We start from the raw sequence: 13,764 nt of genomic DNA on the forward strand, positions 1-13,764 counted from the left end.
CTCACACATAAAACAGTTCCCATGTGTGATGCAGGAGGATGCAGGCCTGGCCAAGCTTACGTCCTTCCCTGGGTTTAGCCCTCTTCACCGCTTCCACGTTTCTTCTGAGGCTCAGGGGTTCCCACTTTCTTAAAAGCCATTTTCACTTAACAATGAGAGGAAGATGCTAACAATTACATACCAAGTAAGTTTAAGCGCCATGAGCATCCAGTGCGATCTTGTCCTCTCAGGAGAGCCACCGAGTTAGGGTCATAGCTCACTCCACGTGCTCTCACGCAGACTCGTGCTGGGAAGCACCTGCAGCTCCGATGTGTCAGCTTTTCTACTAGTAAAAGCTTTGCACATATCGGGAGGGTGAGGGTGCAGAGAGCAAGGGACACCTGAATAAAAACGTATTTTTCCATTTTCTAATGGATGGACATTGTTCCTAATATTTTGCTTTAGATGCGGTGCTCCGAGGTATGTTTTTCCACACCGGTGAGAGTTTCTCCGGCTATTTCCGTTGGGGGTGGCCTGACTCAGTCTGGCATGAAGTTCATCTTCAGCTGCTGGATATTGACGGGTTGTTCTTCCTATCGGGCTGTTCAGTATCTAATTCCACCAGCAGAGTCCGGAAAATTCTCGTCTCTCCACATGCTCAACGACGTTGGTATTACCAAACGTGTTAATTTTTGCTAACCCGATGTGTGTGAAATGGCATTTATTGTTGTTTTAATGGAAATTTCTCTGGTCGCTTTTAAGGCTGAACATGTTTCCCTGTTTGTATTGGCCATACTTGCTTTCTGTTCTCTGAAATGCCTGCTCTGGTTTTTTGCTCATTTTTCAACTAGGCTGGTTTTTTTCTTATTGGTATGTAGGAGTTATTTTCATATTTTCATTATTTCAGAGCAATAATCTGTTACATGTCGCAATAACTTCTCCCAGCCTGTGGTCTTTTTTTTTTTTTTTTAAGTATTTTGCATTAATAGAATTTAAAAATTTTTACTTCGTGAATCTATCCGTTTTTCCTTTACGATTTTTTCTTGTTGTTTTTGTTTAAGAAATCCTTCCTAGAGTTCCCATTGTGGTTCAGTGGAAACGAATCTGACTAGTATCCATGAGGATGCTGGTTAGAACCCTGGCCTCGCTCAGTGGGTTAAGGATCAGGCGTTGCTGTGAGCTGTGGTGCAGGTTGCAGACACGGCTCAGATCCTGCATGGCTGTGGCTGGTGTAGGCCAGCAGCTGTTGCTCCGACTCAACCCCTAACCTGAGAACTTCCATATGCCGCACCTGTGGCCCTAAAAAAACCCCCAAAACAAAACACTTCCTTAATCTTGGCACATAGTAGGAATTCAAGAAGTATTTACTGAGGACAAGCTACACTGGGAGCCAAAAGGAGAGCCTGGCTTCTGTCTGAGTGTGGCACGTGTTGGGCTAAGGTGACAGCGGCTGATGGTGCCCTCATGGAGATGAGGACGTGGGGGAGACGGCGGGGCTGGGGGTGGAACTGTGAGTGTCCAGAGCCCGGGTTGATGCACCGAGCCCCTGCCCTCCCTCCGGGAGAGGGTGCTGAGTGCGCGGAGACGGGGAAGGATGAGCCCGGGAGGAGTCGGGGAAGCAGCAGGAAAGGGTGTTGTGGGGGCCACACGGGGTGCTGTCAGTGTCCGTGGGGGGACTTCCTGTGCACACCTGCAGGGCACGGAGGTCACAGGGTCCCTGGAGGGGCCATCCTGGGGGCGCGTCGGGGCAGAGACCGGATACACGGGCTGAGGGCGGGAGAGGAGGCAACCCCTCCGAGACCACGGGCAGCGTAGGGAGGAGGGCAGTGCCTGGAGCGGGGTGGCTCTGAGGCTTGGGGAGACCCCGGGATGGAGGCCGGGAGAGCGTGGGGTTCCTGCGGGCGTGGGGATCTGGCTGCAGAAGCCAAGAGCAGCTCTGGGCATGGCTGGGGACTTCACCTCAGTTGCAAGAAGAGCCCCCTCTTGGGGAGGGGGACGCGGAGCAGAGAGGTTGGGGGCAGGCACGCGGGAGCCCCCCCACTGAGCCTGGCCTCGCTGCTAATGCCTGCCTGGCACAGCTAAGAGTGGGGGAACGTTTGGTGAGTGGATTTTCTTGGGGAGTCAGGTACCGGGTGGGGTTGGGGTATCAGGGTTAGAGCTTGCGAAGCAGGAACACGTGGAAGGGCTACGTGAGAGGAGAGCCCCCCTAGGTGAGGGTTTCCAGGGGCCCAAGTCCCTTGAGTCACAAACACCCTCTCCCCACAAAGGGCTGGCAGCAGCCATCCCCCCTTGAACCAGACGAGGCCTCGCCTCAAGGCCTCTTTGGTCCCGGGGAGGTGGGTAGCACCACAGCCCCCAACACCAAACATCCCTGGCTCTGTCCTCGGATCTCCACCCCCACGCCCTCCCTGGGCGGCTGCCGCCCTCTCCCCCCAGACTGCGGAACAGCTTCCTGGCAGGGCACCTGCTGCCACCGTGCCCCCCCTCCCATTCCTTATTCTCCATCCAACAGCTGGAGAGTGAGTGAAATGATATTTGGTTTCCAAATATCGAATCATGATGAGGTCCACTCGAGATTCATCTAATGTCATATGTCAATTATACCCCGATATTATTTTATTTTTTTGGCCATGCCCACAGTTTGGTGGAAGTTCCCCAAGCCAGGGATCAAACCTGTGACACAGCAGTAACCAGAGCCATGGCATTGACAATGCTGGGTCCTTAACCCACTGGGCCACCAGGGAACTCCTTTACTCTGATTTTTAAAAAGATATTCAGTTATGTCACGCTGCAGCTCTAAATGCTCTGGTGACGCCCACAGCTCTTCAGACAAAGACCAGAGTCCTGATCGTGGTCCCAAGGCCATGCTGGGCTGGCTGCTGCTGCCCCTCCAGCCCCATCTCCCTTCATGCCTCCTAGTGTTGCCAAAATCTTGGCTGGGTCTGTACAGCGATGCCAAATAGAAACATGCAGACAGAGTTAGAGGAAACAGAAAAAGCAGCTTTGATTGCCAGGCAAAGAGAGGAACACTGCAGGCTAGTGCCTCAAGGACTGGGCCCCCCTTGGAGGGGGTAGCGAGGAGTCCTAAAGTGAGTGTTCGAGGAGCAGGGCGTGATGGGCTCCTGGACGTTTTCCTGACTGGTGGGTGATGAGGTCATTGGGAGTCAGCGTCATCAGCCTTCTGGTTCCAACTCGTCTGGGGTCTACGTGCTTGCAGGCAGGAGCCGGTTGCCTCCTTCCACTGGTGGGGGCTTTAGCACCTGCAAAACAGCTCTAAGGACCTGGCTCTGAATATTATCTATAGTATTTGAAGAAGCGAAGGTCCTTGACTTTGTTGGGTGGCTCAATTATTATTACTCTTTTCTTTTTTTCTCTGTATGGTTTCACTTCTCTGATTACATTGGTTCTTTGACAAAAGATTTTCTAAAGATAAAAAGGCAAGTGGGGGACGAGTGGGGGTCCACTCTGGGGCGGTCTCACAGGGTCCTGCTCAGTTCCACCGGCTCGTGGGGAACCTCCCGTTCAGGCTGTGCATCGTTTCCTGGAAGCTGCTAAGCCCTTTCCTGTCTCCAGTCCTCTACACTTTCCTCTGCCTGGGACTCTCTTTTCCTTGCCATCACCTAGCTGAGGCTCTGGTCTCAGCTTAAACGGCACTTCCTCTGGGACCTACACCACAGCTCATGGCAATGCCAGATCCTTAACCCAGTGAGCAAAGCCAGGGATCGAACCCGCATCCTCATGAATATGAGTGGGATTCGTTTCCGCTGTGCCACAACAGGAGCCCCGTCCCACTCCACTAAAATCTCTCCTCTAGCCCTTCACTTTTCCTCCTTAGCACTTACCGCAGTGTGATCTTTGGCATTAATTTATTTATTTGACTATTGAACATCTGGGAGCCCCACCAGATTGTAAACTCTGCAAGGCCAGTGCTGTCTGGACTGTCCTATGAATTTGCATCCTCAGTCCTAGCATAGAACCTGCCACATAATAGCAACTCAGTCACTGTTAACGCAAAGCTGCCCTGTAGCAGAGAGGAGGTGCTGGCTTGTCTGAGGGCTGTAGGTCAGGGGAGGTTTCAGAGATGAGGGAATTAAGAGGCCACCGTCCATAAGAGATCTAAGGAGATAAAGGAAGAGACGGAAGGAGTTCCCATCGTGGCTCAGCAAGTTAAGGACCCAACGTAGTCTCCATGAGGATGTGGGTTCGATCCCTGGTTTGCTCAGTGGGTTAAGGATCCAGGGCTGTCACAAGCCGCGGCATAGGTCACAGATGCAGCTTGGATCTGGTGTTGCTGTGGCCGTGGCTGTGGCATAGGCCTCAGGCGCAGCTCGGAGTCAACGCCTAGCCCAGGAACTTCCATATACCACAGGCGCAGCCATAAAAATTAAAAAAAAGAAGAAGAAGAAGAGAAGGAAGAGGAGTGACAGGAGAAATGTTGACACTGATGACACCAATTACATGCTGTCACTCCCACCCACCCCCATCTTTAGCGTGAGGTCCCACCAGTTGGGTGACCTGGGGTAAAATAATCCCCCTGAACCTCAGTTTCTTAATCTGTATAGTGGATCTGTGACACCAAGCTCCTGGGATTGTTATGAGGATCAGGAAACAGTATGCAGAAAGTGCCACGAATCCATGCTTTAGGGGTACTGTGGCTTGGAGATCAGACTGTCTGAATTCAGATCTCAGGTCTGCCCCTTACCAGCTGTGTGACCTTGGGCAAGTCACTTCCTCTCTCTGTGCTTGAGTTTCCCCACCTGTAATATAAGGATGATAACACTTCTGGAATTGCTATGAGGATGAAATGAGGTAGGTATTAAAACACCTACTACGATGCCTGGCACACTGTCGATGCTGAGGAAATAGCATTTATTATTAACCCTCCATCCCCGTAGCCATCCCCGCCCCAAAGAATGTCAGAGCTGGAAAGCTGGACTCCCCACTTAAGCCCCCGCCCCCAATATAAAGGAGGAAACCTAGGCCAAGGGAACGTAGAAGTGAGGGGATCTGGGTGGAGCCCCTGAGTCCCGGGTCCCAACCCAGGGCGCTGGCTCCGAAAGCCTGTGACCTCTTCCAAAACTCTCAGCTCCCCTTTCTCCCCGAGGGGCGGGCGTGCCAGCCTTGAGGGGGCGGGGCTTCGGCGCGGCCGCCGCCAGGCTCCGCCCCCGCCCCGCCCCTTCGCTCCCGCGTTGCCGGCGGTCCGGACGCTTGGCGCCTGGCCTCCGAGCTGCAGCTGCTGCTCACTTCCCTCGGTTCGTGGGTTGGCTCCTAGTGTTGGAGCGAGCGTCCTTCCAGCCCAGCGGCGCTGGTGGCCCAGGTGAGGGCTGTGTGGGGCAGAGGACCGAGGCGCAGGCGGTGCTGCGGCGCGGGTACAGGGCACGGTTGCCCAGGTCAGGCTCCTGTTGCACCCCTCTCGGGATTCCCAATGGTGAGTGTTGGGGTGGGCAGTGTGTGTCCTGGGTTGTATGCAGTTAGTGTGTGCTGTGTGCTTGGTGTGTTGAATGAACTGTCGTCTTTGCGTGCAAGACGTGTATGATAACTTATCTGTAGCCATGGTGACTGTGCCAGCGGAACCCTGGGCTTCCACGAGTGTGCCCAGGGTGTGTCGCACGTCAGTGCATGTGTGTGTGCTGTGCCTACAGCGAGATGTGCGTTCTGTGTGTGTGGCCCATCCATGGCCCTGGGTAGGGTGCTGAGCCAAGTAGTGGAAGATGAGAAGCATTTGCACAGCTCTTACTACTGATAGAACTTTCCCATGACCCAGGGGTGGTTCTGACTCTTCCCCCCAGCACCCCAGGGCTTGGGAGAGGGAAAGCTCACCCTGAATCTGGGTGGAGATGCAGCTAGTCCCATGCTCACTGTCCCAGAGGCGCGTGCATACACATGTGCATGCACGCACACACGCGAGAGGCTTTCTTGAAGTCTCCTTGTTTAATCTCCAAAATTCTGTGGATCTTGCGCTCCTCTCTGTAATATTTCTGTTCGTCTTAAAGTAAAAATGTTGCTGTGATGACTTACATCTAGTGAGCAGACCTGAGGCTTGGCTGTGAGCTGGGTTTGTCTGGCTGGGAGCCTTCGGGCACCTGTGAGTATGACTCTCCCGCCTGTTCTCCAAACTGAGACGACAGGACTTGGGCATCCTGGGGAGCGTGCGGTATGGTTGGCATGCGGTGTGCACTGTATATGCAGCACACCGCACGCTGTCTGTGCAGCAGAATTGGGTGGCGGGAGGCTGGAGCTGTGTATCCTGTGTGTACTGTGTACGCAGGAAGGGGGTTGCAGTGGCGTGGGGGTGTGTCCTGCACGGTGGGGTCTGTCGTGGTCATGTCTAGCGCAGGGGCAGGGAAGCTGGGCTGCTGGGGAGGACCTTTGACCATCAGAGAAGTTCTCACCTTTTTGGCGCTGGCTGGACTGGAAGAGGCTGGAGGACTCCGGGGCACCCAGGGGGCAGGGGACCGTCCAGCTGGTTGTATTATCCGGGCTGGTTTAAATCCCAGCCCTGGCACTCTCTGCGTGGAGGACTTCAGGCCAAACCTTTCTGTGCCTTGGTTTCTTCCTGTGTTAAATGGAGGTGGTCCTAGTATTTGCCTTGAAGGTTATTGTGAAGATTGACCGAGTTCCTGGATAGAAAGTGCTTGACACCTTAAAACCCTTAAAAGGGTATAAAACGCTAGTGGTAGTGATGGCGCCCCCACCTAGGCCTTTCCTGCTCTTAGGATTCTCCTCAGAGCCGGGGGATTCCTGGGAGGTGGGCGGGGAAGCCGTTTCAGGATCCCCATCCCCGCTGCAGTACGCTTGTCCTGTCCCCAGCTTCTTGTCACTGTTGAACTCTCTGTCGTGTCCGGATCCTGGGAAGATGCAGGCTGGAAGAGGAGGATGCGGAGTCTCTGGCAAGGCCTGGGATGGGGCGTGGGAGCGAGGCTGGGGGAGAGGTGCCAGGGCAGCTGTGGGGCTTGGAGGCAGGCCTCTCCCAACAAACACCAGAGGAACAGGAAAACGTTGGCCTGTGCCCGTGCGTGTGTGTGTCTGTGTGTGTGTGTGTGTGTGTCTGGGGATCATCAGGGGACAGGGGCAAGAGTGCCCTCTGCCTGGAATGAGGGAGGCTAAGAAGAGCAAGATGAGGGCTGTGTGGTCCCCCGGCCGCGGCAGGCCCTGGGAACGGGAGGGAGGCTGCGACGTCAGAGTCAGATCAGGTGCCTCTGAGCTCTAGGCCGAAGTGGACCAGGGGACCCCTCAGGCTGGGCTTCGTTTTGAGGGGGAAATGTTTGCATTGGCAGAGTAAGAGCCCTTGTTCCTGGTGACTTCACTGGGGCAGTTTAGAGAAGGGCCTGGAGGCCTTGGAGGAGGAGGGGACATAAAAGGCAGTGTCTGGAGCTGCGGAAACGGTTAGGGAGGGAACCTAAATATCTCAGCCGGGCTGGTGAGGGCTGTGATGGGCAGGCGGCGCGGCTCAGGCCAGGGTGGCCGCAGACCACCGTCCTCACTGTCCCTAGGCAGGGAGTGCTTCAGCCCCGGAGGCCCTGGGTGCCTGCTCCAGGAGGTCTGGAGGACAGAGCCCTGCCGGGAAGCAGGAGGCCTGGCCCAGCCCCCACTGGCTTGGGGACAAGGCCGCTTCTTTCTTCCCAGCTGTCAGAGAGGTAGGCCTGAGGACTATGGCATCACTGCTCTCCCGGGCTTCCTTTGATGTGTAAGTCTAGCTATAATTGCTTATGGTTCTACGGCCCCAGCCCTAAGAGTCTATAATCTCAACTCGAACATTCTAGAAGTCTATAATCCAAACTCCAGCTTTTGAGTTTTCCAGCTACAACATTCCCTGATTCCAGCTCAGTTGTTCAAGGATTCCGCCTGGCTCTGGCCGTCTGACACTTTCAAGCTTATAAACTACCAGCAAAGAGGTCACTGCCGCAGAGTGACCTGAGAAGCCCCGGGAAAGGCCCTCCACAGCTGCGACCCCTGGAGCTCCTCCTGCGGGGTGAGGGAAGGCCTCTCATTCGTGGTCACGCCTGGGAGGGGTGACAGTAAACCCAGAGGTTCCTCCGCTCCAGGGCAGTGGAGGTGCCTGGAGGAGCCTGTGGCTCAGGGGAGGGTGGCCCAGGAGGAGAAGTGGTTCGGATCCCGGATTGTCATCATTCTTCATAAGATGAGGGAATTGGGGGGTCACTGGGTCTCTGGCAGGGAAATGAGGAGAAAGAAAGGAAAGAATAAGAAATGGGGGTATTCCTGTCATGGCGCAGTGGAAGCGAATCCGGCTAGGAACCATGAGGTTGTGGGTTTGATCCCTGGCCCCACTCAGTGGGTTGAGGATCTGGCGTTGCCGTGAGCTGTGGTGTAGGTCTCAGACCAGCTAGGATCTGGCATTGCTGTGGCTGTGGTGTAGGCCGGTGGCTACAGCTCCGACTGGACCCCTAGCCTGGGAACCTCCATATGCCACGGGAGTGGCCCTAAAAAGTAAAAAAGAAAGAGAGAGAGAGAGAAAGAAAGAAAAAGAAAGAAAGAAATGGGGCTGAGGAGACCCCGAAGGCAAACCTCGTTCTGTCTGGGAGACTCTCAGGCACCTTCGGTTGTAGAAAAGATCCCTGTGCTGTTAGCAGAACCGGCGCTTCTTGCACAGCTGGACTCAGCGTGGGCTGGGACCGGGGCGCTGCCGGCCAGTCCCCGCTTGCGCTCCGTGACTTTGGACAAGTCTCTCTGCCTCTCTGGCAGTCTGGCCCACGGGGCTAAAACTCCCCGCCCTCTCTCTCCTGCCCCTGGGGCCACCCGGGTGGTCCTGGAAGGCCGGTCCTTGGACCAGTCCAGAGACCTGAGTCCCGGGAGGGAGGAGGGCGTGAGCAAACATCAGACGAAAAGGTGCCAGCCTCCCTCTTCCCTCCTCCCCACTCAGCCTCAGCCCGCAGGTGCGAAATTGGTCTCAGAACCTACAAGAAACGGGGGGCGGGGGGCGGGGCCAGTCTCCTCCAGCAGAACCCTGGATTCCCGGAGAGATGGAGAGACTGGGGACCGTGGCAGTTCCCTGGATGTCCCCCCTCGCCCTGCAGCAGCCCCACTGCCGGCCCTGCCCTGAGATGATTCCAGACCCCCAGGATCGCCCCCAGCCTCCGAGCTGGAGATGGAAGGAAGGACCTGTAGCTTCAGGGGCAGTGGCTGCAGAGGCTGGGGTGGTAAAAGGAGCTCCCCACCAAGAGGTTGGTGAAGAGTCCAGGCCAGAAGGCTCCTGAGCCCCCAAGCTGTGAGGCAGGGCAAGGGTGGAGGGGCCCACGCCTGAGCAGGGGTCGGCGTGAAGGAAGAGGGGCCCAGGGGGCACGCACTGAGCAGCACCTGCTGTGTGAGGCTCTGTGCCCGGTCCTTGCCTGGGTGCTCTCTGTCCTCCAGCCACTCCAGCAGGAGGGAGGGGTTGGGGCGTATCCTGGGCTTCCTCATTCCTCCTTCCCCACTGAACCTGCCTCCCAAATAGCTCTCCATTGGTCTCCCATCTCCATCCCTGTGACTTTCCAGGATGGGTGTGGACCCGTGTGGGTTGTATGGAGCTGTGTCAGGGCCTGGGTGTGCTGCGTGTGCACTAGTGCAGAATGGTACCCACAGGGACGTGCCCCCTCCTCCTCTGCCAGTTCTCTGTGGCCCTTCTCTGCTTTTCTGCTATGGGAAACAGAAGCCTCCAGACTCTGGGCAGAGTGAGGTGCCCAGGCTGCAGGGTAGGAAAGCTGAACCAGCCTCCCCCGTCTGGGGAGACCACCAAGCATGCTGCCTCTAAGCCTGAAGTGGGGTCACCTCCCTCCAGAATCCGATGTGAATCCCAGAGGGACCGAGTTTCCTCCCTCGGACGGAGACCAGGTGGTCTCTTGTTTCAGACAAAGGCCGAGGATTGCGGTTCCCTCCCGGCTCCTGGAAGCTGCGAACAGTCGATGGGCAGTGGCCTTGGAGGCCTGGGACGTGCAGACACCATGCCTGCTGGCCAGTGGCTCATCACAGGCCACAGGGACCCTTCTCAGCCTTGACTCAGGTGGGCGGGAATGGCTCCATTCCACGGCTGGGAAAACCACAGCACGGGGCGATTCCCAGGCATTGGAATTGCAGGTGCTGTACTGTCAGTCCAGCCCAGGGCCAGGAGGGGGCGCCCTGCAACGCAACTGGCAGTGGCTGCTTGAGGATGGGGCCTCCAGAGGCAGGGTTCTCAGGTTCTAAGGTGGGCAGTTTGTGGTGTGAGCCTCACCCCACGAGGACGTGTGGGGTGTAAACTGTGAAGTGCTTGAGGGGTTCCTGCTGGCGACAGAGGGCAGGAGGGTAGCTGTGAAGGGGTCCATGCTCACAGGCAGCAGGGGGTCTGAGGACCCCAGGAGGGCTTCCACTTTGGGCACACCTCCCCTCCCCCTCTCCTTCCCCCTCCCCCCGCAGGAGAAGCTACATCCAGGGCTGACCGGGGAGAGCCGGAGCCCAGCTTAATCCCCTGCGTCTTCCTTCTCCTCTTGCATAACGCTTTTGTTCCCAGGGAAATGGAGAGCCTGCAGGGACCAGGAACCCCACAAACCCCCCCCTCCCCGGGCATCCGGGCACGCCTGGGATGGTGGCAAGGATTGCCGAGCCTGGGAAAACAAGGCCTGTGAACTGGGGGTTTGCAGCCCCCCAGCCGTGGGCACTAGGTGTGCACCGCGTGCAGAGACACGAGCACAGGCAGACACACAACATGCATGTAGACTGACACACATGCTTTCAGGGCCACTCACATGGGCTCCCATGTGTGCCACACACACACACACAGGTACAGTACCAAACATATGCATTCTGGGAATACACGTGCGTCTTCCAGGTCAAACCCCCTCATAGCCGATTCCCCCCGACCCCTACCCCACACAGACATGTGTGTCCTTACCAGCCCTATAAGCGCGTCCTCTCCCAGCCTGGGGCCCGAGGTCGGGAGATGGGTGACCCTCGCAGTTCCCCAGGCTGATGCCTCCTCCTGGAATAAGCGTCCCCAGGCCCCCAGCCTTGTCCCTTCCCATCTCCCTCCTCGCCTCTCACCAGCAGTACAGAGAAAGGGCTTTTCCTTCCAGCCGCCAGCCCGCTGCTTGGGAGCAGAGGTGTCCTGGTTTCTCAAGAACAGATTGTGTGAAATTGTCTCTTATTTCCCTTCCAGGATCAAGCCCTGCTCTGGGGGCTGCCCCAGGGCCCCACACACCTGAGGAGGCTGGTTTTCAGATGAACAAAAAGGTGGAGTAGGGTGTTCCCATCGTGGCTCAGTGGTAATGAACCTGACTAGGATCCATGAGGACACAGGTTCGATCCCTGGCCTTGCTCAGAGGGTTAAAGATCTGGTGTTTCTTGCGATCTCTGGTGTAGGTCGCAGAGGTGGCTCAGACCCCACGTTGCTGTGGCTGTGGTGTAGGCTGGCGGCTGCAGTTCCAATTCGACCCCTAGCCTGGGAACCTCCATATGCCATGGGTGCAGGCCTAAAAATACAAAAAAATAAAAATAAAAGCTGAGCATATAGCAGCCTCTGTCGTGCGAGTCATACCTAAAGTTCACAGACTGCCTTCTTGCCAGTGTCGTGCTCATTCCTCACGACAGTCCCAAGATGCAGGTGCCTTCATTTCCTCCATGTGGCAGATGCAGGAACTGAGGCCCAGAGATGGATGGGACCGACCTGAGGTCACACAGCAAGGCGAGGCAGAGTTAACCAAAATGCGAGTCTCTTGAGCTTGGGCTGTGGGGAGGGTTCCAGCCTCTGGGGCTTAGGGACGGGGAATTTAGCCTTCAGAGCTGGGAGGATGGGACAGGTTGGGACTGCCAGGTGGCCCGGTGGAGAAGCTGGCTGAGGACACAGAAGCTGGCTGAGGACACAGGCAGCCCCTCACAGGCCCAGGCTCTGCTGAGGATCAGCCCTTCATCCACCCTTGTGGCTGCACCAGAAGAGAGGGCAGGAGGGGGGGCAGAGCCACCTTTGCCTTGCTGTGTGACCAGGCCGGTCCCTGCCCCTCTCTGCAGTGAAACATCAGGGGTAGTTAGAGGGCGCACTCGCTCTCCAAGTCCAGGAAAGATCTCTGCGGGGCTTCTGGAGGGAAGCAGGCTCAGGAACACTCCACACTGCGGTCCTGAGCCGCGGCCTGTGCCCAGGGAGCCCTGGCCTGCTGCTGAGATCCGCCACGGCAGAGCCTGGTACAGGGTTGGGCCCAGGGCCCGGGGTCCCTTCCAGGCTCGGCAGGAAGCGGTACCTTGAGAAGTAGACCCCGCGAGTCCAGGTGGTCCCCATGCCGCCCTGGGGATGCCTGCCCCTCCCTCCTTCACGTTTCTCTGCAGTTGCTGTTACTCCCTGACCTGCTCTGTATTCAGCTCGTTAACTAAAATGAACTCGTCACCCTGCTACGTAGAATGTAGGTGCTGCACCGGCCAGGACTCTGTTTTGTGCCTGCAGCTGGCAGAGCACCCCGGCTGCCTGATCACCAAGCCCAAGCTCAAGGATGCCCTGGAGCTGGGGGAGGGGCTAGAGGCCTGCGCTCAGAGGATCCCCCCCCCCCATCACCCTTAATCTGAGAGCCTTCCTCTGTCCCCAGGGCAGGGCGGGGCATGGCATCTGGACCTGTGGGGCCAGAGCCCGACAATAGCCATTAATCACCGGCTCTCAGGGTCTCAGCCTCTTTTAATGGACCTTCCAGGCGCTGCTGAGAAAACCAAGTTCATTGTTCCCTGTGGCAGCGATGGGCAGGACCAGGAGTCTCTCCAGACTTGAGAGAGGCCAGGAGAGGGCTGAGGGTGGGGGGAGTCGGGGAGGAGGAAAATAGAGGCCATCCACTGAGTGCCCGGGCCCCGGGGCCAAGCCCTGGTCTTTAAATGTCACCTCGCTGGATCCTCCCTACAGCCCTTGGGGCTGAACTGATGACACCCATTCTGGGGTGAGCAGGCTCAGAAGGGCGAGCAGACGTGGCTGGTCAGCTTTGGTGACAGGGACTTGAGCTGGAGTGTTCTTGAGATTTGGGTCCCACCCCTGCTGCTTGCCAGCTCTGAGAGGTGACAAGTTACTTCCCCTCCTCTGATTTTTCAGTTTCCACATTGGCTGTCTCCCGGGATGTTGGCGAGACGGGCATGTGACAGTTTGTGGCATGGCACTGACCAGAATTAGGGACTGCGGCAAGCATCAGAATTTGCCTGAAACCTGGACGGAGCAGCGTGGGGCCGCCTGCCACCTGGGTGAGTGCCCTGGGTCAGCGCCCTGAGGGCGCCAAGTCCCCCCCTCCACCTCCCCTCGGAGGTTGCACACAGACCACTTGCAGGCTGGAGGGGAAGCCGCTGAGGCTCATCGCAGACTGGAGAGGAAGTGGGGCGGCCTTGGGGGGTCTTCCGCCCTTCCTTGGCCTGGAGCTGCAGCCTGGGCTGCGCGGGGGGGCGGGGGGGGACAGAGGAGACGGAGGCGCGGGGTCCGGGCTGGGCCACGGTGGGCGCGTGGGAGAGTGCGGGCAGGACAAGGAGCTGCAGAGGCCCAGGTTTGAGTCAGTTTCTCTCTCTGGGCCTCAGTTGATACAATGGGGGCAGCAACGATGGCCCCGTAAGTGTGATGTGCTGATGAGCATCCCTTAGGGCAGGGAGGAGGCCGTGCGCCCAGGAGCCTGTGGTGGGGAGAGACCAGGAAGAGAGGCCTGAGGGATTCCACAGAGGAGGCCAGTGGGGGGCTCTTGGCTCTGTCCCCCCAGCTAGATCTCAGGTGGCCGCTCAGAAGATCCAGTCCCTGAGTCCTGGTGTGATTTGCGAAAGGCCAGCGAAGCAGGGCGAATGCGTACATCCGGGGAAGCTGGGTGTAAG

At 57.3% G+C, this 13,764-nt stretch overlaps 1 protein-coding gene across 6 annotated transcripts in view; it reads left to right on the plus strand.

The window, feature by feature from the left end:
- P2RY6 (pyrimidinergic receptor P2Y6) overlaps positions 1-13,764 on the plus strand; it is a 50,997-nt gene that overhangs the window by 12,491 nt on the left and 24,742 nt on the right. For 3 of the 6 annotated variants that reach the window (XM_084974196.1, XM_084974197.1, XM_084974194.1), the window contains exon 1: positions 13,008-13,155. Coding sequence is in view for 1 of the 6 variants with exons in the window: in XM_021102027.2 (XP_020957686.2) it covers positions 13,068-13,155 (88 nt within the window). In the remaining 5 variants the exon portion in view is untranslated. 6 annotated transcript variants of the gene reach the window in all.

This window comes from Sus scrofa, chromosome 9 (genome assembly GCF_054392235.1).
Source record: "Sus scrofa isolate SSC_HxYL_T2T_F1_AM1 chromosome 9, Sscrofa_HxYL_maternal_Yorkshire_Landrace_v2.0, whole genome shotgun sequence".
Taxonomy (NCBI): Eukaryota; Metazoa; Chordata; class Mammalia; order Artiodactyla; family Suidae; genus Sus; species Sus scrofa.